The sequence below is a fragment of the Rhinolophus ferrumequinum genome, chromosome 28 (genome assembly GCF_004115265.2).
Source record: "Rhinolophus ferrumequinum isolate MPI-CBG mRhiFer1 chromosome 28, mRhiFer1_v1.p, whole genome shotgun sequence".
NCBI classification, from domain to species: domain Eukaryota; kingdom Metazoa; phylum Chordata; class Mammalia; order Chiroptera; family Rhinolophidae; genus Rhinolophus; species Rhinolophus ferrumequinum.
In genome coordinates, this window is record NC_046311.1 from 14,172,368 (window position 1) to 14,200,220 (window position 27,853).

The 27,853-nt window shown below is 54.6% G+C and overlaps 1 protein-coding gene across 2 annotated transcripts in view; it reads right to left on the reverse strand.

Moving 5' to 3' along the window:
* Positions 1 to 868: 868 nt before the first annotated feature.
* Positions 869 to 27,853, reverse strand: part of OTUD7A (OTU deubiquitinase 7A) — a 205,797-nt gene continuing 178,812 nt past the window's right edge. For both annotated transcript variants that reach the window (XM_033100272.1, XM_033100273.1), the window contains 8 exons: positions 26,299 to 26,400; positions 22,619 to 22,746; positions 21,757 to 21,869; positions 18,382 to 18,509; positions 17,528 to 17,677; positions 9,551 to 9,665; positions 9,358 to 9,442; positions 869 to 7,146 (listed from right to left, as the gene is read on the reverse strand). In XM_033100272.1, the coding sequence (XP_032956163.1) occupies positions 5,746 to 7,146; positions 9,358 to 9,442; positions 9,551 to 9,665; positions 17,528 to 17,677; positions 18,382 to 18,509; positions 21,757 to 21,869; positions 22,619 to 22,746; positions 26,299 to 26,400 (2,222 nt within the window). In that variant the 3' untranslated portion in view covers positions 869 to 5,745. The remainder of the gene's footprint in view (positions 7,147 to 9,357; positions 9,443 to 9,550; positions 9,666 to 17,527; positions 17,678 to 18,381; positions 18,510 to 21,756; positions 21,870 to 22,618; positions 22,747 to 26,298; positions 26,401 to 27,853) is intronic.

The following is a 27,853-nucleotide window of genomic DNA, read 5'->3' on the forward strand; positions in this document are numbered from 1 at the left end:
CATCTGAGAGGAGGGCACAGGTCAGAGACCCAGAAGGACGCCTGCAGTCATGGGTATGTGCCCACTGCTACACGTGGCCAACGTGTAGCACCAGCTGGAGGAGCCAGGCTGCTTTATCAGCAAACACTCTGCACATTTAAGGACAGTAGTAGAATCTGGATTTGGTGAAGGCTGAAACCGACATGTCGGGGCTTAACAGCTATCAAATTACTGATTTTATTTCCTTCCTTTCAACAAATACTTATCCAGTGCCTAATATGTGTCAGGCACTGTTGTAGGCACCGGAAATATAGCAGTGAGCACAACGTACAAAAATTTCTGCCCACGTGGAGCTTACATTCTATAGGGGCTCAGGGGCCATGAAAGGAATGAATGAGTAATTCATGTGGGCAGCACTCAGATGGCGAATAGATACACAAGAGGACCATGTACCGGGAGGTGGCAGGGAGGGGGTGTTGTGTTGTCATTGTAAATAAGAATTCAGGGAAGGCCTCCTTGAAAGGTGACATTGGGACAAAGACTGGCTGGCAGTGAAGAATGAGCCGTGTGGCAGGGGGTTCACTCCAGGTAAAACGAACGGCATGTGCAAAGGCCCTGAGGCAGACCCAGTCGCTGGGACAGAGCGGGCTGACAGAGGAGAAGGTAGAAGTACTGGGGTGAGAGTGCTCTTTGTAAGGATTTGGCTGTTTCTTCATTTCAAGTCATGCCCCAGTGTCTGTAGATATTCTCAAACAGCTGGTTTTGCTAACGTGTCCAAACTAAATTAACGGGTTGCCTTGGTCTTGAGCAGATTCAGCCTATATTTACTCTGAAAACCACCGCTACTCTTCACTTTACATTAAAGAACTGGTTAAAATATATATATATATATATATATATGTATATTCTTCAGCTGCTCTCTTGGGGACATAAAGAAGTATAAGCAACGGGCATCATTTTGTATATACATAACTGGGGTTGGTGGGACTCTTTCTTTTTGCAAGAATAAAAAAGTAAAAGAACAAATTTCAACACATTGCAAAATCAGTAGAAACTGTGATATTGCTAGCAGTGTTTGCAGATAATGGCTCTGAGCTGCCCGTGTGTGTGTGGCCAGCCCCGTCTCACAGACCGTGCACCCAGTTATTGCTGAGGGTCCCATGGCCCTCTCCCTCGCTCTTCTCCCTGGGGGTGGAGTGGGAGAAAGGGCTGCTTTTGGAGATGGAACTACCTGCCAAGCTGCTAACAGACCAGTTCGCACACTGCTTGGAGCAGTCCTGAGAATCTTCCAAAGCGCTGTGCCCTGAAAGCACTCCCTGCAGCCCGGGGAAGCCCTGGGGTAAGCGGGGGGGCCCTCACCATCATGCCTGCCGGGATGAACTACCCTGGCCCCAGCCCTGTGTTAACAGGCAGCACCGTTGGAAACACGCTCTGTGCCAACAGAACCGGATGTGTGTGGATGTGGGAGAGGGGTGTGGACCTGGCTGAAGTGAGAATGAAGTCGAGGCCCCACGCTGTCCTGGACAGCCACACCCAAGTGGCCAGTTTGAGCAGAAAGACTTGATGGCTGGGACTGAATGGGACGGTGGTACTCAGAGGTCCCCAGAGCCCCACCACTTTAAGGCTTTTTGGAAGGGGGGCCGGCTCCCTGGCCCAGGAGTGCCAACTACCTCTGGGCCCTGTCCCCAAGTGCCTGCCCTCAGGAGACAGCAGAACCAGACTCGCCAGAGGGGGTCCACCTCAGCAGCCCGTGGGCTGAACGCAGAGCGGCTGAGTTTGGACAAGGCAGGGCTCGCTCAGCCATGGAATGCACTTTCTTCCTCATTTATTAAAAGAATTTGAACAAAAGAAAAGGAAAAAGCACTCGAAGAACTTAGTTTGTCAAAGTCCATACCAGGATTAGGAAAAGGAACCCTACCATGAAGAAAGAAACCTGAAATGCGCAGCAGACCTTACCCTAGGTCTCTTCCACCCTTACCCTGGGTCTCTTAGTAAACAAAACACTCGCAGAGAACGCAGAGAATGCACCGTTACACTCGTGTTTGGCAAAAACGTTTCTTCCCCTCGCACAAATTTCCCACCACTGATAATAAGTACAGCCCTTTTTTTCTTAACTAACACAAAATATGTTTTGGTAGGTTAATTTTCTTTTTGCAAAGTGGTTTGCAAAATAAGCTCGTAGGTGCTAAGGGTGGCTGTGGGCGCTGCCCACGGAATTTCCACACCCAGAGGTGTGTACCGGGAAGCGTGGAGTGCCTTTTTATCTTGAGTCACCACATTACTGACAATAAGCTTCCAGAATTAATAAATCATTTGGGAAAACATAAAATTTGGAAGGGAACAGATCCAAAGTTTTCAGAACTCCTCTTGGGTCGCGAAGAAAAAGTCCACAGTAACTTCATGAATATATTCATTGAAGAGGAAATGCGCAGTACCCAAATCCACGAACAACCAACAAATCAAGCTTTCCGTGGAAAATGAAGACACCTACACGTTCCCACTTTCAGAGGGAGTTTGAACAAATAGTGAAAAGCATTTAAACTCTAAGGGCCCACAGTGGGGCCCCTTCCCACCCAAAGTTACCTTTCCAAGGGGACAACTCTGTCAATGTAAGGACATAAAATATTGCTCTCTGGCATAGTCTGAAAATAATAGAAAAATAATTTCTATAGTACAGTGTACACTTGGCTTGTAAAATTTCAACGTAACATAGCATAAAATCTACAGACACAATACATTTATAAACACCTTCCTTGAACAATATATTATTTCTCAAAAAATCATATACCCAGGTAACGCATGTATGAGAAATGGGAAGTAAATTATGGAAATAACCTCCACTGGGGTTTAGAAGTATCTGGGATCCTTCTGGAAACCTGCTGTCCCTTGGAGATGTCCAACCTTCCTGGAAAGGGACAGTTTGGCCAGATCAGGCGGAAAGGCCGCTCCCAGGCATGGCTGGCCTGTGTCCAGGACGAGTGTGAAAGTGAGGCTCGCGGCCTTTCTAGAATTAGGACTGGCTTTCCTTTTCTCCAGTACCCATAATCCACTTCCCTGTCCTTGCTGCACAAAGGGCCCCCAGGTCACAGGACATTAGGGGACCTCCTGGCCCACATATCAAGTAGACAGCGATTTCTCCCAGTTCCCACCCTGGATTAGCGACTAATCTAACAGCAACCTCCCTCACTTATTAATACTGTTTAGAGGGACGATGGACACACATCTCTCACAAAAGGAAACGGCTATTTGTAAACGAGGTGGGCTGAGCTGTATGTCCGCTGGGAGCAGCACCCACAGGTGCCCTGGAGCCTCAGGACCACACTAAGTCGGGGGCCTGCCACGTGGGGGAGGAGCCCACATGGTGGCCAGTGGCTGGATCTCTGGGTCTTATTCGTGGCACGTGTCAGGTGGGGTGGGGCAGAGGTGACTTGGAAATTCAAGGAGATGGACAGGTCATCCTTGGTTCATAATACCTGTGAATGACACTGTCTGGTTTTGAAGGTTTTCCTCTCTTATTACAATGGACAGTTTTTTTATTCTCAGTTTGGCTTTTTTTTCTTCTTCAACCTGGCAGAGGGCATGAGAAAGATATAATATTTGCATAGCCCATTTTAGAAATTTCTGGTTGGCTATTTTCACATTAAAAAAATTAAAAAAACAAGCAAGAATTTACTCTATGCCTCCTTGACCACTTGTGCACATGAGTCTGGTTTCTGAATGAGCATTTCAAGGTTGGCCGTTGCAGCCTCCTAAGACTAAGGAGTAAGAGCAGTGTCTACATGTGAAGTAACACTACCTGTGACCTCACAGCTTTGGATGACAAAGCGTAACATGAAGAGTCAGTCCAAAAAGCTGCCACAAACCCTCTTGATGAGAGATTTTTTTTAGAAAAACTACTTTTTGTTGTTGCTCTAAGTAACAAAAGAAACCCCAGGAATATCAGGGACGTGATGTTTATTACCACATATGGAAAGTATTGTTCAGTGTGAAAAGTAAAACTTTCAAAAAATTTCTGAAAGATTCTATTTCATAAATAATTTTGATTAATTTTAAGGAACCACTTATGTAAAACATGAGTAAGTTACTGAAAACTCCACGGGCTGTGGCATAATTAAAAACAAAAAGGAAATTACAGGAGATACTCAAAATTAGTTTATTATAATTCTTCAAACAAGTAAAAAAAAATTCCCTCCCCGTGTTTTTTTTTTTTTTTTTTTTTTCCTGCTCCTTGTGTCGGGCCGGGTAAGGGTAAAGTATCCTTTCTGGAGAAGGAGAAGCTGGCTCCAATGAAAGATGGTTTGCTTCCTGCACTTCCTGAGGTTATTATAGCAAAGCTGGGCGCTTTCGCGTTTCTTAGGATTGTTAGAGGCGCTCCTAAGGTTCTCACCGGTTTTAGAGTATTCTTTTCCTAGCGAAGATTTTCCCCACCTTAGCGGTATTTCTTGGAAAGGAGCTCTCGTGAGGCAGGTGTAACTCAGTGTCCTTGGCCAAGAACCGGATCTCCAGAGGTAATCTTGGAAGGAAGAGGTTGCATATTGCTGCACAAAACAGGGTAGCTAAGGACACATTTTTTTTCCTCAAGAAATGTAGGAGGCACCAAAAAAGGGACCGCTTGGGGATGGGGCTGCCCCCTCACTGTGTTATGGAGCCACAGGCAAGGAGGTCCCTGTCCTACGGAGGGGACCCCAATGGGAATGGCGCCCCTGTACCTGGCTGAACCCAGACAGATGCGCCGTGAGGTGGGGTGCGCTTCCTTCCCGGCTTTCCTCCGCTCCTTCCCTTTGGAAAGAGGCGCAGCGGGATTTCAAAGCAGCCTAGTGGGGGCTTACACAGTGACCCAAAAGGGTCAATTCCTTGCCTCTCTCTTCCGGCACCGATGATCCCTTCCTAAGGGCCCTCCTGCGACAGTCAACTGTGAAAGTATCTTCAAAGGAGAAATGTGAGCAGGCTGGCATCTTTGCTCATACGTGGGCAACTCCAAATAGTGGGTTCAGACCTTGCTTTTTGGACCCAAGATGTCTTTAGAAAGCTCCTGTCACCTGAGCTGCCCAGCACCGGGAGCGGTCACTACAGCTCACCGCGCTCTGCGAGGTAGCTTGTCCGGTGCCCACCCTACGGACGCCCGCGGTTGGATGGCAGTGTGAGTGTTGCTCGAGCTGGGGGGCAGGGGGGTAAGGGGCTGTGGGAGTTGGTTTTGCTTATGAGATGGGCCGTGGGTATTCCTAAAGGGCCACCGTGACCACCGGAGCGTCAGCTGGCGGCCACGTGCCTCCTCTCCTCCAGGGACCTGGGGGGCGAAGCAGGTGGAGCTGCCCCCGCAGTCCCCGGCAGCCTTTGCTTCTCACCCCTGGATGGTACCGAGCGCACGCATGTGATCACTTCCTGCAAGAGGTCTGTGGCTGAGTTAGGGGGGAAAAAAAGCAAAAAAAAAAAAAAAAAAAAAAAAAAAAAAAAAGCATGTAAAACACTCCCTTCTAAAAACAAAGGGCTGCAAATCTCTTTATTTCGGAACAAAAATACTCCCGCAATGGCTATGAGTTTCCACGGTACGAGGCAGATGCTAGCTAGCACACCCACTGCCGACAGTATGACTTGTTTCCTATCCGTCTACTACCTGAGTGGCGTCAGTGTAGGTTCAGGCACCAGTAGGAACATGTGACCAAACACGTACACGGCACTGACACGGGGGTCGCCGGCCTTCCGGGTGACCAGGGCACGTAGAAAAGACACCGACAGCATGGAGAGCAATCGTGCACGGGCGCCGGCTCAGGGCCGGGCCCCGCGCGCCTCGCGCCGCCGCCGCAGCTCCTCGCGGTAGCAGTAGGAGCACAAGTGCTCGGTCTCCGCGCGCCCGTAGAACGCGCAGTTCTCGCGCTGGCAGCGCCGCTGCGCGGGGCCCGGCCCGCGGCCGCCCTCAGCGTTCGAGCGCGCGGCCGGCGCGTCGGCGTCGGCGAACTCCAGGCCGTCGCGCGCGGCGCCGAAGCCGTTGGTGTAGGTCTGCGACTTGGGCTCGGCCGCGCCGGCCAGGGCCCCGGGCACGGCGCGCGCCAGCGACTCCACCGTGTTGACGGTGCGCAGGGCGGCGGCGCGCGCCGGGCTGTAGCTCTGCGACCACAGCGAGCGGTTCTGCTGCGGGTACGTGGCGCACGGCCGCAGCGCGCCCACGGCCGGCGCGCACGCCTCGTCCCGCGCGCCCGCCGCCTGCACGTGGATGACGCTCTGGCGCGCCGGGGGGCTGCGCCCGGGGGCCGCGCCGCTGGCGCCCGCGCGCCGCGCGCCCCCGCCGCCGGGGCCCGGGGAGGCCGCGCCGCCCGCCGCCGCCCGCGCCGCCCGCGTGCCCGCCGCCGGCCCCGGGCTCGGGCGCTCCTTGAACTTGAGCACCAGCTGCGTGGGCGGCGCGGCCGGCGGGCCCGGCGAGGCGCGCTCGGGGCCCGCGGCGCCGTCGGCCTCGGGCCGGCGCGGCGGCCGCTTGGCGGTGGCGGCGGCGGCGGCGGCGTCGCGGCGCCGCTGCTCCTGCTCGGCGCTGAAGCGCTCCTGCGCGCTGCTCAGGTAGTAGCCGACCATCTCCTCGTGGAACTGGTGCCGGTGGCTGGTGAGCAGCAGGCCGGCGAAGATGAATTTGCGTTCGCCCTGCATGGCGGCGCGCAGGATGTTGAGGCTGAGCTTCACGTCCGTGCTGTACTTCCAGGCGTCGCCCCGCGGCCCGCCGCCCTTCTCGGCCGGCGAATTGCCCGCCGCCTTGTCCGTGGGCGACGGCGTGGTCTTCTCCGACGGCGAGGTGCTCGCCGACGCGCCCGACTCCTCCTTGCTGCCCTTGCGCGATTTGACCTTTTTGTCCTTGGCGCGCTCGGGCGCGTCGCCGCCGTTCTTGCCGTGGGCCGAGTTGGCGCGGCCCATCTTGCCGTGCACCAGGCCGCCCAGGCCGCCCATGTTCTTCTTCAGCTTGATGCCCAGCGTCTTGCTGAAGCTGCCCAGCTTGTTGGCCACGGAGTCCGCGCGGGTCTTGTCCTTCTCCTTGCGCTGCTTCTCCTTCTCCTTGCCGTTCTTGCCGTTATTGCTGTTGGAATTGCTGCACACAGAGTCGCGGTCCGAGTCCAGGGAGTCGGCCAGGGACTGCACATCCTCCCCCACGGAGGCCGTGGGGGATTCCGGCTGCGCCAGAGGGGCCTGTGGGGCACGAGGGAGGTTAGAGATGAGCTGTCCCCGCGTGGGATCCGCCAAGACAGACCTCCCCCTGTCCTGCTAGGTTGGGGCCCTTGGGCCTCTCTGTCCTAATCCCGATTGGTGCTGGTAGCCTGGAACCCTGGGCCGGGGAGCTCTGGCAAGCTGCAGATCCCCACTTGGCTTGGAGCCCCAGAGCCTCTCCACGCCTCAGGGGATTACCATGCCCAGCCTCGGGCCTTCCAACCCTGGCGAGGCTACTGCCTGCCCAGACGTGGGACCGGCTTCTAGGCCAGCTTCTTTGTACAGGTAGAGGCCTTCAGGTGAGGATGACACTTTACTTGCACCTGTCGGCGCCCCTCCTACAAAGGTGTCTCATCTATTCATTCCAAGCAGAGGACACCTTGCCCTCAGAACCTCACTCTTTGGGTCATGGAACAAACACCCTTCCCATTCAGCGATGGCCTTTCTGAGCGTGGCAGTGTGGAGCGCAGCACTGAGAAGGGCTCTGAAATGGAACGTGGGCTTCTCAGGAAAGATGCTACCATTCCCAGGAAACGGGTGGGAGGGGGAAGGAGGCATCTCTGGAGACCTTGGATGAGGCCCACTGTCAGCCAGCCAGGAGGGCAACCAGGTACGGGAACGTGGCCAGGACCAGTGCCTGGGGTTGGTGGAGAACCGAGAAAGGAGGAGAGAGGGTACAGAGCATGGCAGCGCCCACTGTGGCTTTCCAGAGGTCCCTGCCTGGATGAGCAGGGAGTTCAGACAGAGCATCAGTGGGCCCAGACCTCCCCCCAGCAGCCGGGTCTGGCAGGACTGGTGCTCGTGCCTGAAGGGCTTTCCTGGCCTCCAGATAGGGAGCCTGGGAGCACTGTCGCTCCTCACTCTATTTTTGCCCCCCCCACCAAGCAGGTCCAAGAAAGGGGTGAACCTCCTGTAACCAGGTCACCCAGAAACGGGGTAGGGGTGGAACCAGCCCTCACCACCTCCCAGTCCAAAATTCCTTCCTGCCCCTGCCCACGCTAAGTCTGGAAGGAGCTGGAGGTCTCACACTGCTTTGCCAGACACAAATGTACAAGCTCGGGTTCTGCCTGGGAAGGGAGGTGTGCTTGGTGCTGGGAGGGTACCGCTGGTGGGAGCACAGTGAGTCAGGAGCCATGGCTCACGTGCCCAAGGGCTGGAAGGGCCTTGCCTCTGATGGGGGACAGCCACAGCCTGGCAGGGGGCTCTACTCAATGCAGGACAGAGCTGTGTCCCAGCCCAAGATCTAGAGCTGCTGCCTGGAGCCCTCGTGGGTGCTAGGAAGAACACCCACAGCCACGCAGTGGCACTCAGCAGGCATGTGACAAGCAGTGTGGAGGTTAGGTTAAGAAGCAGGACTCGGAGCCAGGCTGTCACTTGTGCCATCAGTACAATGGGGTATCAGTGCGGCGGGGGATGAAACAGGGCGAAGGCTGAAGGCTGAAAGCGCCCTGAGCAGTGCGCGCAGGTCCCGGCCGGAACTGCCTGTAGCATGAGCCCCACCTCATGACTAAGGAAACCCATGTCTGGGGAGGCCCAGTGATTTGTAAGCTTTTCTTCCTGCCCCACAAATCCCTTACCCTGGGGATTCACTACTAAGCTGACAAAATACGTCTGTCAGATACTTAAAGTGAATCCGCCTTAGTACCTGGAAGCACAGACCCTGCCTGGGGGAGAGGCCTTTTCCTCGCCGCCTGGGCCAGGGGACAGAGGACAGAGGAGCCTGAGCTGAGGACTGGGCGTTGGGGTGCCTGGTTGTCCCAGGCCCCCGCACACAATTCAAAATTAATTCCGCAGCGCCCAGCACAGCGTGTTCCAGTCTCGGCAGAGATAGTTTTGTGTTGTGACTTGCCCACCGTTTGTTTTCTGAGTGGGCGTGTTGATTCCTCTCCAGGAGAAAATAGGACAAAAATCCCCAGCAGGGTGCGTGCCCACACACAGACACGCACGCACCCGCGTGCACACACGCACCCCGGAAACCCGGGCTGCTTCCAGGCAGAGCCAGCGGGGCAGGGACCACGTGCTCGGCTGGGACCCGAGGGTGGGGCCCCGGCGCGGTGGTTGGTGGGCGGGGGACGGAGGGGGGCGGCAGGCGAGCTCTGCCCCGGGGCCCAGCAATTAGGAGAGGCACGCGGCTGCCTGGCGCCGAGCAGCCACCGCCAGCCACCGGGTCGGTCCGGGGCACGCCAGGCTCACCCGGGTCTCGGAGGGGATGCGGATCCACGTCACATTCATGTAGCTGTGCAGGAGGTTCAGCTTGGCTTCCAGCGACAGGATCAGGCTGGCGAGAGAAGAACACCGAGTGAAACGCGCGCCGGCCCGCCCGCAGGCTCGCCGGCTGTCGTGGGAGAAGCGGGGGCGCTGGGCGGGGCTGCAGGGCGGGGCTTACTGGGCTAGCCTGGCGTTGTCGTTGTCGTCTTTCCCCCACAACCAGTCCTTGCCGGGGTCCACCGCAAAGTGCAGGGGCAGCAGCTTGTGCTCGGAATCTGTCAGTGGGATCACGGCTGGAACGAAAGAGAGAGACACGGTGCCACGTGGCCCAAGGGCAGCCCCCCCGGAGAACAGGGAAGGGAATTCCAAGACCAGGTGTCTCCGTGATTACGTAAAGCGAGTGGCGATGTCTGCTGGACCGCCAGTGCCCGCAGGAGCGTTAAGACCACAGGTTTCAGAACCACTGCTGACAGTTTAAAGATTGTATCTTTGCTGTGGGCTTTGAAGTGTGCTTGGAGACATCACCTGGAATCCGAGAACGATTTGGGTCTGTCAGCAGACACGAAAAGGCTAGTACAGCTTCTGTACTTCTGAGGAAGGACCCAGGTGGACTCAGCACACTGTGCAAGTTCACCTGGAAGGTCAAGGGGGCCTGGGCTTCCCAGAGACGTTCCCAATGTGCGAATCAGGCGAGAGGGCTGTCTGCTCGTCTCATTTGTGATTTCACTCAAGTCGGCATTAGTACAGGGGACCCATGGTGGGGGGCTGCCCACAGGGAACCAGGGGGACCCCATGGACCCAGGGGCCCTGCCCACAGGGAGCTCCCATTTTGTGCTGGGGACAGGATGAGCAGGTAACAAACACTTCATCATGTCAGGTAGTGAGAGCTCCCTGCAGGGTAGACTGCAGGCTGTGGGCGGGCTGGGGAGCCTTTTGGGGAGGTGACATGGAGGTGGAGACTGCAGTGGAGAGAGACTGTGGAGAGGGCCTGCTTCATCACCACCGCTCCTAGTGGGACACCGGTGGTGGTGGTGGTGGTGGTGGTGGTGGTGGCGGTGGAGGAGGTGGAGGGGTGGGGCCAGATATTGCCCCGCCCTGACCCAGGCACAGGGTGCTTCCCACTGGCTGCTTTCCTTTGGCCCCAAGACCTGGGCGTCACAGAGTCCCCAGGCACCACTCCTGCCCTGGGCCTCCTACTCCTTATCTCCCTCCGCCCCCCCCCCCACCAGGTGCTAGCCATGAGCTGGGTGTCTCTTCCTCATGATTCATGGCAAGGGTGCCCAGCAAGAACAAAAAGGCAAACAAACAAAATCTAAGACTGAATACCATTACCAGTTGATTTTCTCCTAAGAACATGGAAAAGTTGACTCAGTGCTGCCCTCTGGGGTTGCTAAGGAGAAAATGTGAGCCCAAATAATCCCACCCCCCCTGTTGCCCATGAAAGGGAAACACAGCTTTACTCCGGGTTTTCCATTTTTAATCTGGCTGGGACTGGGCAACTGCGCCCTGGCTGGGAAGTCAGGCGTGGCCCGGTCTGCCTTGGCGTGGCTGTGACACACAGACAGGCCTTCCCAGGGCTGAGCTGAAGGGTAGTTACACCCAGGGAGGGCTTCAGGGCTGCCTCAGGACTGGCCTCCCTTGGGCCATGCCCCAGGGTTCCTTGAGTCACGGTGCCAACAGGGAGAGCACGGGAGGAGGGGGGTAGAGGCCCCCTCCTCAGGCACTTGCCAGGACAGCTCAGCGCCCACAGTGCTTGGTAAGGGCGCTGATTCCAGCCCCCTCCTCAGATGGCCAAACCAGTGTCCAGGAAAAGTACCCAAGGACTCTATTTTAAATAAACGTGGATCTTAAAAACAGGCAAATATGGAAACTGTTGTTCTAGAACAATCTGAGGCAGTTTCTGTGGCTGCACCTTGGGCAATGTGGATCTGGCTGTCCACTCCCTTCCCAGGGGAGAGGTGTCAGTGGGAGGCTTCTGCCTGGCCACAGCCACACTTAGGAGGGAGCAGGTGCCTAGTCGTACTCGTGGGATGTGAGCAGAAGCACTGTGGTTAGGCTTGGGGCCTTCTGCCACACACCTCTCCCCATCGTGGTGCCTGCTGAAGACAGCGGGGCTGCAAGGTGGCAGGAGTGCGCTCCCGACTCCCCATCTGGAGCTCAGCTGCACCCCCACTTGGACTCACCTCGCCACTGCAGGGCTCCTGGGAATCCCCACCCTCACAGCGGGAAGTGGAGTGATGGGACAGCTTGCCCTCTGGTGGCAAATGTCAAGAACAGCAAATGACTTTCAAAATAAGCCTGCAACCTTTTTCTTTTTCTTTGAAAAGGCTCTCTCCTCTCTTTGAACCTGGAAATGTGTAGGCTCCGTCTCACACTAGCCTGGATATGTTTTGAGTATTTATTTTCCAAAAAGGAACGGAGACTTTAGGTTTCTGTTTGGGATGTAAAGTGCTGGGAGAGCATTACAACAACAATCCAAACGGCACATTCACCATTTTCCTTTCACCCGTCAGAGAGCGAAAGTCACAGGAAACCAGCTAGCCCCAAATCTAAGGAAGGACATGTATCTCCAAGGACAGACAGACGTGAGCTCAATGGGGCAGCCTCAGCCAGCCCCAGTAAGAAGAATTCAGCTAAAATTGTTAACAGATTGGTAAAAGGAAAGTGTGGCCTAGGGACAGAACAAAATCCCCTGGGGACTGCAGGTCACAGGCATTTCCCAGGCTGCTGTGCACAAAAACATTGGCCAGAATTCTGAGAACACGTCTTTTACAGATCTTTATCTCCTATACATACGAGAGAACAAAGGTTAAATTGGTACATATGCACAATGGAATACTACTCGGCTGGAAGAAAGGATGAAATCTTACCATTTGCGACCTGGATGGACCTTGAGAATATCGTGCTAAGTGAAATGTCAGATGGAGAAGGACGAGAGCCATGTGATTTCACTCATATGTGGGACATAAAACAGAAGCAATAAATGAACAAACAAACAAACTCATAGACACAGACAACAGAATGGTGGTGACCAGAGGCGAAGGGGCAGGAAAGGGAGAGTGAGGAGGGAAAGGGTCACAGACATGGGGAGGGGACGGAAGGAGATTAGACTGAGTGGTGACCACAAGATGCAATATACACAGGATGGATCGTAGAATTGTACACTGGAAACTTATTTGTTATTAACCAGAGATGGGGGCTAGGGACGATTCAGGAGTGGGGAGTCGGTGGCTCGTATGCTCCTAGGAGGCGCCCTTCCTGTGGCACAGATGTCTTGGGGAGACGTGGGGCAGGGGAGTCAGGTTTCTGGGGGGAGCTTATGGGGGGCTGCCTGAGGCACACGCTACTTTCTTGTTTCTCCAGGCCTTAGGATTACTAGTGAAAGACCCTCAGCCAGTTCTTCCCATGCAGATGGCTGCAGCTGGCACCCCTGTGGAACCGAGCTCCAGGCTGCAGACTGATGGTCCTCAGGGTGGCCCACGGACCAATGGCAGATGTTCGGGGGACAAACGTACAAGCCGAGGACAGAGCTCCACAGCCGTGCAGCCCTGCCCACAGCTCCTGGCCGCCTGGTGGCCCTTTGGGAGGTATGCAGGTCAAAAACCTATAATGTGAAAGATCACAGCCCTTGTCTTGTTCCAGGCCCTGCACTGCAGGGGTCGGAGTTAAAAGTCTGATGTCCCCACACCAGCTCTTCTCCCTTGTACCACTCAGCGAGGCCCCCTCCTCAGGGGCTGCGCTTTGGGACTCTGGGAGACGCAGCGAAGGAACTCGGCGCCCTGGTGGCTTGTGACGATGTCTTACTTTCTCCGAGAACAACATGCTCTGTCATCTTTGTGAACAGGTCCTGCCCCAGATCCAGCCACGCTCTCAGACATGGGAGCTTGGGGACAAACAGGATCTGCTTGACCCCTGGGATGGTGGCAGAGCTTGCCCTGCATGGAAAGTGAGGAGCCTGCAGGGTGGGGCAGAGGGTCTTGTCATGTCCAGCATTCTGGAAGAGCCCACCTTGCCCCGGGGGGCCTGCGTGTTTCCAGCCGGCTGCGTGTGCGAGAGAACCACGCCCTCCCTGTCTAAGCTCCGTGGAGCTGGGTTTGGTTACCTGAGCTGAAGGGGCTCCAGCTGGTGCCAGGGAGCCCTAGGAATGGAGAGACAGGCGTGTCTGGAAGGGCCAGGCTTCCGCTTTCCTGATACCTTTCCTCTCCCTCAGCTGCTGTCTCCCCAGGCAAGGAGGCGACCAGGGGTGGTGACCTCAGCATCCCTAACAAGGTTCCTGTTCTAGCAAAGGCCCAGGCAGCTCTCCGGGGGCAGAGTCCAACGCAGCCTGAAGACACAGAGCTACAGAGACTTTCTTTAAGGAGGAGTGGCAAGCCGAGCTCTCAGCTCAGAAGGGTCCAGTCCAGAGCCACACCCTGTCTGGAGGGTCCTCGCATAGTCCCAGGGCTCTAGGACAGAAAGGCGCTGACCCTGACATTTTACCAGGTGGCACATACATGTGGGAGACACCAGAACGTGCCATCAAGTTGGCCACCAGTGCCGGGCCTGCTGCCATAGTCCCCCACTCCTCTCCCCCTCCTGGGGTGGGGGGCACTGGCCACTGCCAGGCCCGCAGGGCGCGTAGGCCACCCTGGACCTGCAGCAGCCCCCGAACCCTGAGATCCAAAAGTAGTGAGTGGTGCTGGGAGGCGAGCCTGCGTATCTCTGCACTTAGAGAGAACAGGTTCCGTCGAAAGAACACGGCACCGATGGCCTCAAGTACCCCGGCTTTTTAGGGGATTGAGAGCCCAACAGCTGACAGTAGTGTATTTCCAGATGAGCACCCAGTTGGTAAAGAACATTTCTGCAGTCTTGCTTTTCCTCAGATGAGGTCCTGGTCATCGCGAGTGAAAGAAAGAGGGCAGTTCAGATGGAACTGCCTGGAAACATCACAGCCCACCCTAGTTTGCAGCTGGCTACTGAACCTCCACCAACCACCCGCCCCCTCCATCGCCCACTGCGCTCACCTCTCAGGCTGCTGGTGGGTGTGGAGCTGAGCTCTGGCAGTAAGATGCCAGCATGAGTCCTTGGGGAAGGTTTTCTTCCCAAATGAAAAGACAGACTTTCAGGACGATGGCATCTGGATGTGACGCCTGGAGCTACGGCATCCATCCTATCACCATGAAGCGCCTATGACCACAAGGCTGGAACCACATGATGAGAAGGGGGCAGTGGGGAGAGGCTGGAGCCTGGGCCTCTGAGAACATCTAGAGCTGCTGCACCAGCGCTGGGCCACCAACCTCAGGACTGCCTGTTAGAGAAGCAGTGGCAGCCCCTTTCTCATTTGAGCCCCTGGCAGCCTGGTGCTATTTGGCACCATCTTCACTTGGGGGCTTGTATCATGGCTTTTTGCGGAGGCTTCCATTTCTCTTGGCATCATAAAGGCTGAGAACAGGGGGGGAGTCTGTTCGTCGCGTGGCCTCCTGACAGCCTCTCAGCTTCTCCCTGGGACCCCCAACTGCCGGGTAATGATAGCTGGATGCTAGCATCTGGTACTTGCAGAAAGACCTCTGCAGGCTCTGCTGTGGGCTGGAAGGAAGGAAGACACCTGGGGGAGCCCTGGGCTCGGCTTCCTGTACAGCATCTGCTCTGTTCCGCCTACGGTAGGTCCTTTTGGGGAAATGCTGAGCACTAATGGGGGCCAGGAAAGGAGCTATTCAAGGACTGTAGGTCTATCTTTGGAGCAGTAGCTAAGGACAGGGGACAGGCCTGGCTTAGGGACAGGCAGGACGCTTCCTAGCAGTTACCAGCGAGAACACTGAGGACGTCAGGGCGTGGAGGGGCTGTCCCCCGGTGGCCATTTCATAATGAAGAGGTGAGCTCCTTGAACATGCCAAATGAAAAGTGGCCAATGTGGAGAGTGGCAGAAAGGACGGATGGGAACAGAAGGGAGGGGAGAGGGTAGGAGGAGAAGGAGAAAGGGCTCAGCACCGGCCGACAGACGAGGGGACAGGCCTGCAGGTCACATGGCGCCCCGCGAGCACGCAGTCAGGAAGTGGCCGTGCCCAGGCCTCTCGTGCCCTGTCACGCTCCTACTGCACATGCTTGCTCAGCCATGCCGGCAACACCCGCTGGCAGCCCCGCACCTTTGCTCAGGCCCGTTCTGGCCCCTGGCACCAGCCTCCAGACATCACTGCAGCGTCCAACTAGTTCTAACCCGATTCTGTCACACGTCTGTTTGTCTGTCTGTTTTTCTGAACTGGAATCATTGCTACCCCCTGAATGGAGCCCGAGCCTGCTCGGGATACACCCTGCCTGGTACCGGATGTAGCTTGTTGGGGTTGCTGGTCTCCCTCACAAGGTGGTTCCCCTGCAATGAACACGACAGGACCACTGGCCTTCAGTGAGGTACGGGGGGCAGGACTGCACCAACCAGCACCCACCAGCTTGGCGAGGCGGCACAGCGGACGAGCTGGCAGCAATACTTCAAGCTGTCAAGTCTGCAGAGCATTTGTGTCCTACTCAAAAGTGTGAGGACGTGACATGTGCACAGAAGTCCCCCAGCTGTGGGAGCCACTTACAGGTGCTTCGCTTCTGCTTGTGTGGAAGGTGGCACTGTAGCCCGTCGTAAAGTGGGCCATAAGGACCGGACGTGTCAAAGCGCAGCTCTGGTCACACAAGGGCGTGGACGCTGGGACCCACATCGCTCCGAGGGTACGCCAGCAGGTGGGGGCTGCACGCAATGGCACACTGGGACCAGAACCCACTTTGGGGAAAGACAAGTGTTCAGAGGTGAAACCGCCCACACCTCTGCTCCACACCTGAGAGGGGCCCAGCGAGAGCCGCTCCACGCCTGTCCTTTTATCAAAGGGCACCTTTGTATTCACGCTGAAAACATCGAGAAGCCTGAAGGAGAGCTCAGCGCCTCCTGTGAGGAGGGGGCCAGGCGTCTGCACCCCTGCTCTGCACCAGAGATGCCAGCCCGGGACTGGTATCTCTCGCTGACCACACAGTCTCTGGGAGACTGGGCAGAGAGGCCCAGCCCCGGCCTGGATCCCAGGTCCTGAGGAGGGGCCTTCTCTTCTCCCAGGAGCCCCGGTAAGAACGGAGAAGAGCTAAAACCCACAGCCAGAAGCTGAGCAACAAAAAAAAGGCAAAATGCCTCCCAGGCCTGAATGACTAAATACTTTTCTCCTTTGGTCAAAGTGAGACGCGTGTAAATAATACAGATAAATAATGTGACAGTCCCTTTACAGCTGGCTGCAGCCCTGCTCTCTTCCTCTGGGACCACATCGCCATGTGACAAGTCACCGCGGATTTCCAGAATACACCAATGGCCAGGGCCCCAAACCCAATGAGTCCCGTCTGTCCTTTAGTCTCCTGGGGGATTCTAGCTAAACCAGAAACAGAAGTGACAAAGGAAGTTCCCCCTCCTTGCTCAGCTAGTCACGGCACCTATCAGCGGTTAACACGAGAAAACAGCGACGGTTCCAACCAGAATCCCGCCATTTCCGCAGCAGACACGAAATGCACTGACTGAAGACAGGCCCCGTGAGTCTCTGGCTGGTGGCTGGACTTGTGAAAGTGCAGCCTGTGGGGACAGCCTGTCTGTGGCATTCACAGGGCTACTGGCAGGAAACTGACTTGTAAGGATTTGAATGGAAATACCAATCTTTGGATTCAAATGCTTCAAGAGAAGACGTCGGCAAGCTTTTTCCATAAAGTTCTAGTGAGTAAATATTTTAGTCTTCGCAGGCCTCCCCGTCTCTGTGGCTACTTCTCCACTCCACTGTTACACTGCAAAAGCAGTAGCCACGGACAACTGTCAGGGAATGAGTGTCGCTGTGTTCCGATAAAACTTTATTTACACAAACAGGTGGTGGGCCGTAGTTTGCCGACCCCTGCACTAGAGGAGCTTTGCTTTTCAGAATGTACATCTAAGATTGATTCCATCCACACAAAATATGCGTGCACGTGGAAGGGAACAACACTAGAGGCTACCTAAGGCTGGTGGAGTTTTTAATTTGCTTCATACTTTAAAAGCTGTCTTTGATATATTATTTTCAATGATGACATTGATGCACACATGCAGTAGTTTTATCACAAGGAGGGGCCACAGGGCCTCCTGTGCCCACTGTGCCCACCCTGCCCTGAGCACCGTCGCAGGCGGAGGGCTTACCTTGTTCCCTTTGCTGATCTCTCTGCTCCATGGACACGAGGGCAGAGAAATGCGCTTGATCATAGGCGAGAACCAGAGGTGAGCAGTGGCACCTGTTGGGAGGCACCTCCAGGGGCAGGTAAATCCCTCCGAATGGGATCGGGGCGAATGCTGTGGACACAAATGAAGGTGAGGGCGTGTGGAGCGGAGGGGACACAGACGGCGCCCTCACCACCCGGGACCAGGTGGGCCCCAGTGCCCCCAAGGCCGAGCGGAGGGCTGAAGTGGGGAGGCCGGTGTCCCCCCCGGGAGGTTGCGGTGAGGGCTGAGGGAGAGGCACATGCAAAGCGGCTCTGGGAGGCCAGGTGACAGGCAGCCCTCCTGTCCTGTCTGCGTTCTCCCCGATCCTGCTTCCACCCAAGCTTGCCCAGAGACATCATGCTTTTTGTCTGCTTCTACCACGGGTGTAGTTTGCAGAGGGCTGGGAGGGGACTGGAGGGGCCGAGTGGCCCTGGGCCAAGATGGGCACTGCTCAGGGGTGTCGGCTGTCCGCTGCTCTGCGCTCCAGGGTGGGGGCTGGAGGGCCCCGGGGTCCAGTCCCTGCCCTCACTCGGCCAGATTTCCCAAGGCCGCCTGCCAGCGACGCACAAGGTGAAGAAGTGGGTGACAGCAAACCTCCTGCTGCCAGGGAGGAGAAAGATGCAAGTGAGGTGAGGAGAAACGGGGAGAAATGAGATGAGCTGTGTCCACGCAGAGGGAGGAAGGCTCCGTGGCCTCTGGGGCTCTGCTCTTATGCGGCTGTCCCTCCCGTAGCTGCGATGTCAGCTTTCTGGGTCGCGAAGGAAACACACCTGTTTGATTACGTGTACACGCACCTTCGCCACCTGAGTCCCGCAGCATCGTATCTGCTACGACAACGATTGGCCTCCTCAGTATATGGGCCAGCACGAAAACGTGGAACTCTTCCAGGCTCTCGTACACGGGGTCCTCAGCGTTGTCCACGCTAGGAGACAAAGGGAAGCCTGTCACTGGGCTGCAGATAGAATGGCTCCCCTCCAAGCTTACCTCCATGGAGCCTGGATGTCACGGCCACCTGAGGCCACCTCACTGCCACGCCCTCCGACGACTGCGAACACACAGTCCCAGCCCCCATCCCCACCCAGGGTTGGGTGGTCTCAGGATACGCGTGGGAGAGAACCTGCCTGTGATGGCTGCCAGCCACCTTTAAGACAAAGTCTTCCTGGTGGCCGAGGCAGCCCATTCAAAGTATGTGGCAACCTGGGAGGCGGTTCTCTGGGGGTGACTGAGAAGGACACAGCAGGAGTGGGAGGGAGGAAGGCCTCCCTCCGGTTCCAGTGCTTGGGCTGAAGCCTTGCCCACCAGGGCGCAGGTGTGCCCGGGCACATGTGAAGGGCTGGTGGGGGCCATTGCTACCAAGATCTGAGAGGCTTTCTAGGAAATAACCTGACAGGAGGGGGTGGTGAGGCTGCCAGGATTTCAATCCTCTGAGCACGAGGGCAGGGAGTGACTGCATGCCCAAGCCAGGCTCCTGGGACCCTCCCCAGCCCCGGCAGAGAGTGGGGTGCAAGAACTGCTTTCACTCTGGACTCTGAGACATTTGGACAGAGGGTGGTAGCCTGACGGCCCTCAGCCATCAGCTACTCCACAGGGATGGAAACATCGAGAGGCAAGAGCCAGGCCGACATGGTGAGGGGGCCTGCGTGGGGCCCGCCACGGTGGCATGTGGGCTTGTTCCTGGGCACTCAGATTGGGGGGACCCAGAATTAACTGGGGGAGGTCTGTGAGGCCTGGGGCAGCTGGGCCAGAGGCAGCCAGGTGGGGTGGGGTGACGTGGGGACAGCACTCCGCACACACAGCCCACAGCTAAGGCCTTGAATCCTTGGGAAGGCATCTCAATCACCCGGGGAGTTTTTCTGTTGTTATTGTACCTATTTATTTTTGTCTTGTTTCTTTATTTACTGTTTTGGTGACTCGATATACCTTATTTTAATACTTAAAAAAAATTGGCAGCCACCTAAAGCTCACGAAGTTGCACATAGAGTATAAATAACTTTTTTTTCCCCTGAACCATTGGAAAGTAAATCTCCAACCTGAAATCCTATCACCCTGGTAGAGTTTAGTGAGCGTGTCCTGTGAATGGGACTTTTTCGTATGTACGCCCAACGCAGCCATCAAAATCAGGACTGTGTTCTAGTGCTAACACACTAATACATCTAACTACCATGATGGACCCCAGTCACCGTCTACCAATTGTCCCAATAGTACCATTCAAACATCAGTTCCAGCTGTAAAAAAATAATAGCAACGAAACCACTTATAAATGGAGTCAGAGCTGCCATCCCAGAGGAACCGTCTTGAATGTCTGATGCGTCAAACCTTTGGAATGCTAAAACAGGGCAAAATAACCTCTGTACTGGGCCTAAAGCAAGACTGTGTCTCAAAGACCTGTTTGCAAAGACAACAAGAAAGCAGATATTGTGACTACTGGACTGATGGCTAGTGGGCTGAAAATTAAAAACATTGTTTAGAGTTACCATCACCGTGTTCGCGTATCTGCACCAATAGAAATGCCTTCCTTCTGTGATGTAATTGTTCCCTTCCCCTTCTCATAAATACCGATTGCCTTGGCCACCAAATCGAAACACCACTTGGGCTTCGGCGTGAATCCGTGTGTCCCAATAGCTGTTCTTACTGATCTCAAATAAATGCTTGTTGCCTCTGACTTTGAATGGCCCTTATTTCTAGGTTGCAGAGCTCAGGCAGCGTGCCGCATATAGTTGGGGTGTCTCTTTAGACTCCTTCGGTCTGGAACATTACTCAGGGTTTCCTTGACTTTCATGACCTTGACCCTTTTGCTCAGGTTATGCTGTGTCCTTCTTGAGGTGTCCTGTTAGGAGGCCTGGGCCTGCAGGGGACATTGACGTGGCTCGCTCTGCCAAAGCCATCTGCCAGGCTTCATCCCACAGAGTCATTTATTTCCCCTCCATGACGAATAAGCATTTTGTGGGGAAGAACTCTGCACCTACATGCGTGTTCTACTCCTCACCACACCTGACACATTTATTGATACCACTACGGAGTCCTGGTTTTTACTTTAGTTAGTGGGTTATTCCATTGGTGTGATTATTTTGATGCTCAGATACTCCTCTATTTGGCCAGTGTGGCTCATTCAAGCTGGGTCTGTGTCCTGTGACAGCCCCCATCATTCTTTAGAGCACCTTTTTTGCTTTCCAGCACAAGAAGATGGTCCAGGTTCATCTTGTACCCTTTCTGCCTCAACCCTGGATTCAGCCATTTCTCCAAGGAGCCCAGTTCTTTTTTTTTTTTTTAAATAGTGAATAACGGTGTTTAGAAGACAAAATATTATTATTACTATCAGGATGTTATTGCTCCTAGATTCATTCAGTAAATAGAGCTAGGGGATGTGTGTGTACGTACTCACACACATACATAGATGTTTTCATTTGTCATCTATCCATCTATCTGAAACTTTGAGTCCACAGATACCTCAAATTCCATTCTAATACCCCAAAGTTCATCCAACTTGGAACTCCCTTCTCTGACCTGGTGGGAAACCTGGTTTGTATTCATTTTAAACTATTTCCTTACTTCCTCAGTCTCCCGAGATGCAAGCAATCCCCTGCCTCTACGTCTACCCCTCCCCTGAGTTGTCCCCTTGCCCTACCTGGCTCTGCCGCCCTGGCTGTGGTCCTCTGAGTCTGCCAACCCCCTGCCTTCCCACAGCAGATGCCCACCTTGCTTTGCCACCCTTATGGCTTTAGAGATGAGTTTTTCAGGAAGGGCAGGGGAGTGGAGGAGTGTTTTAATATAACACATGTGCCAAATATCAACTCAGTGCTCTGCATTTTGAAGCCTCCCAGGTGAGCATCCTGTCCAGCCTCTGCTGGGAGGAAGCTGCTGTGTGCAGAGGTCAAGTGCCTGCTCATTGCTTGTTCCCGTCACTCAGTAATCACTCACAGCAAGTGTGAGCTGTACGCCTCTGCCTATGGGGCCTGGTATACTGACCGGAGTATCTAGGAGGGTCCGGCCATTGCCCACGACTTTCCCGAGTCCTCGTGTAGAATCTGATGCCTGGAGACAGCAGGTTTTGTTTCTCCCCCATCTCAGGGGGTTGCAAGCTCCCCAGCACCACTTCCTGGGCTGTCCCTGGGCAGCTGGGAGCTCAAGGTGACCTTGGAGAGCAGGGAGGGGGCGGGGGCAGCACTTACCCCCCGCCAGAACCACTGTTCTTGCTGAAGTGTGTTCGCGGCTCGCTGGATGCTAACTTCAGCAGCTCCGTCCACTCTCGCTCCCACTCCTCCTCGGTGTACAGCAGCCCTGACTGGCACAGAGGAAGTGGCTTCAGGAGGTGGCAGGCGGGCCTCCTCCCCCACTGCCCCCAGGGCAGCCTGGGCAGCCACGCTGGACCTCCCCGCTGGGTCCAAGCCCGACCAGAACCCAGGCCGAGCACATCTGTGAGTGGTCACTGATGTCCCCATTTGCTATGGACAATATTTTTTCAGAATCCCTGAACTGTACCTTCAGTGCTGTCAGGGGTCTACCCAGCAACACAGGTCATTGCCTGGGGGCGAGAACCGCTGACTGAACCTGCTCCAGGCCTGGGGCTGACCACTGACAAGCTTAAAGGGATAACGGGCAACTTCCATCAGAAGGCAGGCAGATCCTTCTTCCTGGAAGTGAAGTTCTGAGCACACAGGGGCTGGGCCCGTGCGAAAGGCTGGGGTCATGCTGTGGCTGCACCCAGGTTTCCAGCTGCCACCAGCAATGACCTGATGTTGATGACCATATAATCATCATCCAAGCCGGGCACCTTTGAGAGTGAAAGTGGCTGGTTTTCATTATCACGCCAGGACAGGTGGTCTGAGTGGCCGTGTATCACTGTGCCTGGGTCTGAGCTAATGGAAGGGCTCGTCAGTGGCTTTAAATGGGAGAGACTTGCTCTTCCCAGAAGGCATTTCTGCCTGATCTCACAGATGGACGTGGCCTTGGGGCCCAGCTCCAGACTCCAGCATGGCCTGCGGCCGTGCCTGGTGTGGGTGCCAAGTTCTAGACACGCCAGCGGGCACCAACCTCCTTGTTCTGCTGCGTCTGCTGCCACCGCCACCTCCGCTTCAAGGCTTCTCTCTCGGCCCCCGTCCTCATCATGGTGTACAGTGCTTTCCGCAACACCAGGTCCCGGTCGTGGAAACCCCACATTCCTGCAGCCGGGAGACCCACAGGGAGGAGAGGAAACAGGGCATGAGGAGGCTGCTGGCCACGAGGCGACTCGAGCCACCCAACTTCCCGGGCAGGCCTCCCGTGTCCACACACACAAGGGGACTCGTCAGTCACTGTTTCGTGCTCATGTCAGCTAGCAGTCCCCTCTGCTCTCTCTCCCGAGATCTCCTGTCCACGCACGTACGTGAATGGAGGAGCACGTCCCCTTCTCAGCAAAACAACTGTGAGTGACGTTGAGTGCTGCCTCCTTGGGACCTTTGGCAAGTCACTGTCAGTCTCTCAGCTTGGCTTTGAGGGACCTGCTTTCCCCGCCCAGGTCTTACGTTTGAGTGAGAGGCAGCCTCTGGGGACAAGTTGGTGACATGTCCTCACACAGAGCCCCTGGCTTCACCTCGGGCTGGCCTGTAGCCATGTGGCATCTCAACCTCCTGAGAAGCAGAGCTGCACATGTCTGTGCCCAGGACAGAGCCTGCTCCTCAGGAGGAGGTTGTTCCCCACCCGTTGCAGGCCGGTGCTGGGTATGAGGGGTGATGAGGACAAACCAGCCAGCTCATCAGATGTGGCCAGACACCCAACCACCAGAGGTACGGCCCTGGCTATGGGCAAGAGTGGGGCAGTCCGTCCATCCATCTGTCCGTCCATCAGTCCATCCATCTATCCATCCATCTATCCACCCACCCATCTATCCATCCATCCATCCATCCATCCATCCATCCAGTCATTCATCCATCCATCCATCCACCCACCCACCCATCTATCCATCCATCCATCCATCCATCCATCCAGTCATTCATCCATCCATCCATCCACCCACCCACCCGTCCGTCCGTCCATCCATCCATCCATCCGTCCATCCGTCCGTCTGTCCGTCCATCCATCCACCCATCCAGTCATCCATCCATTTAATCAAATCCCATCAATTCTACCTAATTAATTCCACACTTATTTTATAATTAGGGGTGAGGCACCCTTCTAGGTGCTGGGACTCCCTACGGCAGTGAGCAGGACAGACTATGCCCCTAAAACCTCACAGAACACACCTTTTGGGGAGGTGGGGCAGCCGTCAGGGGAGCATGTCGAGGGAGGAGAAGTAAAGCCGGGTAAGAAGACAGAGTGTGGGTGGTACGGGTCATGGCGTGAATGGTGACATCGGAGCAGACTCGAGTGGGTGAAGGAGGGAGCTGGGTCGCTATCCCAGGTGGAGGGAAAGGCCAGGGACCGCCTGAGGGGGAACAATGTGGCATATTTGAAAAACAGCAAGACGGAAAGGTGGCCAGAGCTGGGACAGAAGGGAGGTGGTAGAAAGTGAAAGGTAAGCTTTCAAGTGAGTGGAAGCCTCTGGAGATCTTTCAAAAGAGGAGTGAACAGCACTGACCGATACTTCTAAAGGTTCAACTTGGCTGTGTATCCTTTAGTGCAAAGATATGCAATAACCAGGGGCTGCTGCGGGCTTCCCATCAGGTGAGGCTTTTGTACAGAGGGAGGGAATGGCCAGCAAGGATCGTTTCACAAACAGGCTCGGCTGATCGTACTCCTCCCTCAGACCTGCCTGCTGCCGCCTCCCGGATGCTCTCCCGGGCAGGGTGCGTCCCCCCGTGTCCTGTCTAAGCTCCTCGTGTGGGCGTCTCCTGCAGAGAGGGTCTCCTGGTCCCATAAATGTCTGCCCACAAGCCTGACTCCAGGATTCTTGTCACTTATTTCTATGTGTACCCAACCCTAGCTTGATGTCAGGCCTGGTCGGCAGGTTCAATGGGTAGTGCTGGTGAGTGTCACGTGGCTGTTTAGGGCAGTCCTGCTCCTGTGCAGTGTAGCTATTTGAGTCCACAAGGAAAACAAAGTACCACCAGCCCTGAGTCCCAGGCTCAGCCATGGCCCAGCCTCTGGCAGCTGGAGCAGGGCCTGCCAGCGGGTGGACCACCGCGCTCACAGGGAAACACCTGCCATCAGACGAGGCTGAGTGGCGCGTGGCCCTCTGATCTGTGGCCTTGCCCACCCGAGCTGCTGTTTCTGAAGGACAAAGGCATTTGCACACCTGAGACTTTGCAACCTGAGGCTGCTGGTTGACAGGGGTTTCTTCTTTTATATTCTTTCCCCAAGTATTATACAGAACACGGAGAAATATGTTCCATAATCAGGAAATAGTTAATATGTTACGAGGAAATGTGACACAACTGCTGAAAATGTGGTTTTGAAGAATGAAAGCATGGAAAATTCACAGTAGCATTTTAAGGGGAAAATGTTGGATTCCAAACTGTGGACATGGTGAGATCATAATTTCACTGAAGAACAGCACAAAGACTGGAAGACAATATACCGAAATGCTAAAAGTGGCCATCGCTGGGTGGTGGGATTGTTGAATCTTATTCTTTTGCCATGATGAGTGTGGAATCCTTTCATAATATAACAGATAGAAACGTATTAGCTTTGAAACAGGAAGGAACTGGTAGGTGATGCCTCTGTTTCCCTGTCACCCCTCTCAAGCCCGTGGAATGTGGGTGCTCCCCCGATTCATGGCCCCCAGCTTGTCTGGGCCTCTGGGGGCCCTTCCCAGACCCCATGTGTTTCCCTCTAAGCCTTTTCAGGGTCCTCCCAGCTCACCTCTCGCTGAATGGGCCTCACTACAGGTCTGACGGGTGGTCTGGGGCCCTGCCCTTGCTCTGGGGCACGGCATCAGCCATGGTTACCTGGGGAGGTGAGTTTGACCAACAAGGATCATATTCCCGCTGAGGGTCCCTCCCTGGAGGGAGACCCTCTACTTCAGGGCTGATGATGTACAACTGGCCCCAATGCCAGGGTCCCTGGCACACACCCAACCCTGCCTGTCGACACTGATTCAGCCTTGTGTATAAGGCTGAGTCTACAAGGATAACGAGCTCCCAGAAGGCCCACTCTGACCTTCACTTGTCCACAGTGCCACCTGCTGGCTAGCTTTCTGTGACCAGGAAGCTTACATCTCCGCTAAAGGAGGTTTCTGACCTCTCTGCTGTGTGTTCTGATTGTGCCGAGTCCCCTGTAGTACGTACATCTGTCTTTTTGTCAGTCCAAGTGCATCGACTGCAGTCAATATGGTGGCCCCATACCTGGCAACCTCCTGTACTGCTCCCCAAACTTCCTGCTCCAGCCCAACTGAGCTCAGCCCCGCCTCCAAACGCCCTGTTAATTCCTGCCTTTATGTGTTATCCATGTGGTCCCCCTGCCTGGAACGTCCTATTTTATACTCTGTCAAGTTCTTCAAGTCTCAGTAAAATGCCACCACCTCCAGGAAGTCCCCCTTGATTGCTCTAGATTATGCCCCTTAATCCCCATCCCTGTAGCTCCACTCAGGTCTCCTTCTATCATGACAGGTCTTTCCTCACGTGTGCTCCATGTCCCCACTAAGCCTGCCAGGTACTTGACAAGAAGGCCTGGGGTTGTTGGGGACTCTCTCAGAAGACAGTGATGCACGTGGCTCTGTTTAGCATGTGCCTGTCCTTTAACGACACACAGAGCAGGCCTGGGGCGCTGCCACCTGCTGTCTATACTGCGGAGCTTACCCAGTGAGGCAGCATGTAAAAGGCAGTTCCCGTCCCCTGTCGTAGCCAAAGGAAGAAGACGTTTACAGCTTGTGCACACAGTGGACCACCAGTTCAGGCGACCTGGAACAGAAGCTCACGTTAGAACAGAATCCCAGAACAGGCAGGGACCGTCGTTAGAGTGTTTGCTAAGGAAGCGTGAACATCCATGGGGGTTTTCTAGAGGGTTGTAGAGAGTCTCAGTGGGAAGGTAGAACATTGTGGCTGCTTTTTCTCAAATAAAATACAGATAGTTTTCCTCTCTAGGATAAGAGATGGCCAAATCCTCCCATCCATTAGCAAGAGGATTAAAAAACTCAAGACCACAGCCTTCTCTTCTTTAATCTGGGAACGTATTTTACACAAAACATAAAATTTATCTTTCATAATTTCTTTGAACAATGTTTCCCCTCCTGAGGGTTACTTTTCTCCTTGAGTTATCCTTCCTTGTTGATGCATACATACGTTTGAAAGTATGGTTTACATTTAATTTCATACGTACATCAAAACCATTAAAACTACTTAGGCATAGTCATGTTAAATTTCATTAACACATCTCAAGACTTCTGCTTCCAGGAAGACAGACTAGACATACTTGATCCTATTCTTTCCACTAAATACAACTAAAACCCCTGGTCATTATGTGTAAAACAACCCTGGAAGACTGAGCAGTGGAGAAGTCAGACTGGCCAGGAACCTGGGACCTGAGCCACAACATGGCGGCAGGCTCCCTGATGTTCTTTTTGCCGCACAAATCCCACACTAGATACTGGTGAAGCTGGCAACCTGGAAACACCAATGAGGGCAGACAAAAAAAATAAAAAAAATAAAAATCAAGCTCTCTCTGGACTGAATACCAGGAAAGATGCAGCTTAGCAAGACAGCAAACACTTAGACAATACTTGCTCTATCTATTCCAGCCAAACCCCACAGAAAATATTGTAGCCCTACCACCACTCTCACCACCCAAGGCCATGTGGGGAGCCAAGACTTTGATTCTTACCAGGCTGGAACGAGACACTCACCACCCATTCCCTCACTGCCAGGTGGTGTCAGAGCAGGCTGAGTGCGGAGCCAGGACTGAAGATTCCATTCCCTATCAATGGAGAACATTGGGGAGCCTGGACTTTCACACCCATCTGAAGGTAATGAGGTCCCCTCCTCCCTCCGCCCGGCAGTACCACGAAGCCCATTCCACAGCACATGTCAGCAAAGCAGAGCAGAGAACATGCACTTCCACGCCCATCTGGCAATTATGAGTCAACGGTCCCCTGCATAGAGTGGTATCAGAGAAGGTCTGCTAAAACACAAGATTTAAATACGATCCAGAGTCTTATAACTTAATACCAAACATATACAATTTTCAATGGAAAATTAGTTATACCAAGAACCAGGAAGATCTCAAACGGAATGAGAAAAGGCAATCAACCAACATCAACACTGAAATGACAAAGATGTTAGAATTACAGAGATTTTAAAGTAAATATCGTAAAAATGCTTCACAAGCAATTATAAACATGCTTGGAGCAAAAGAAAA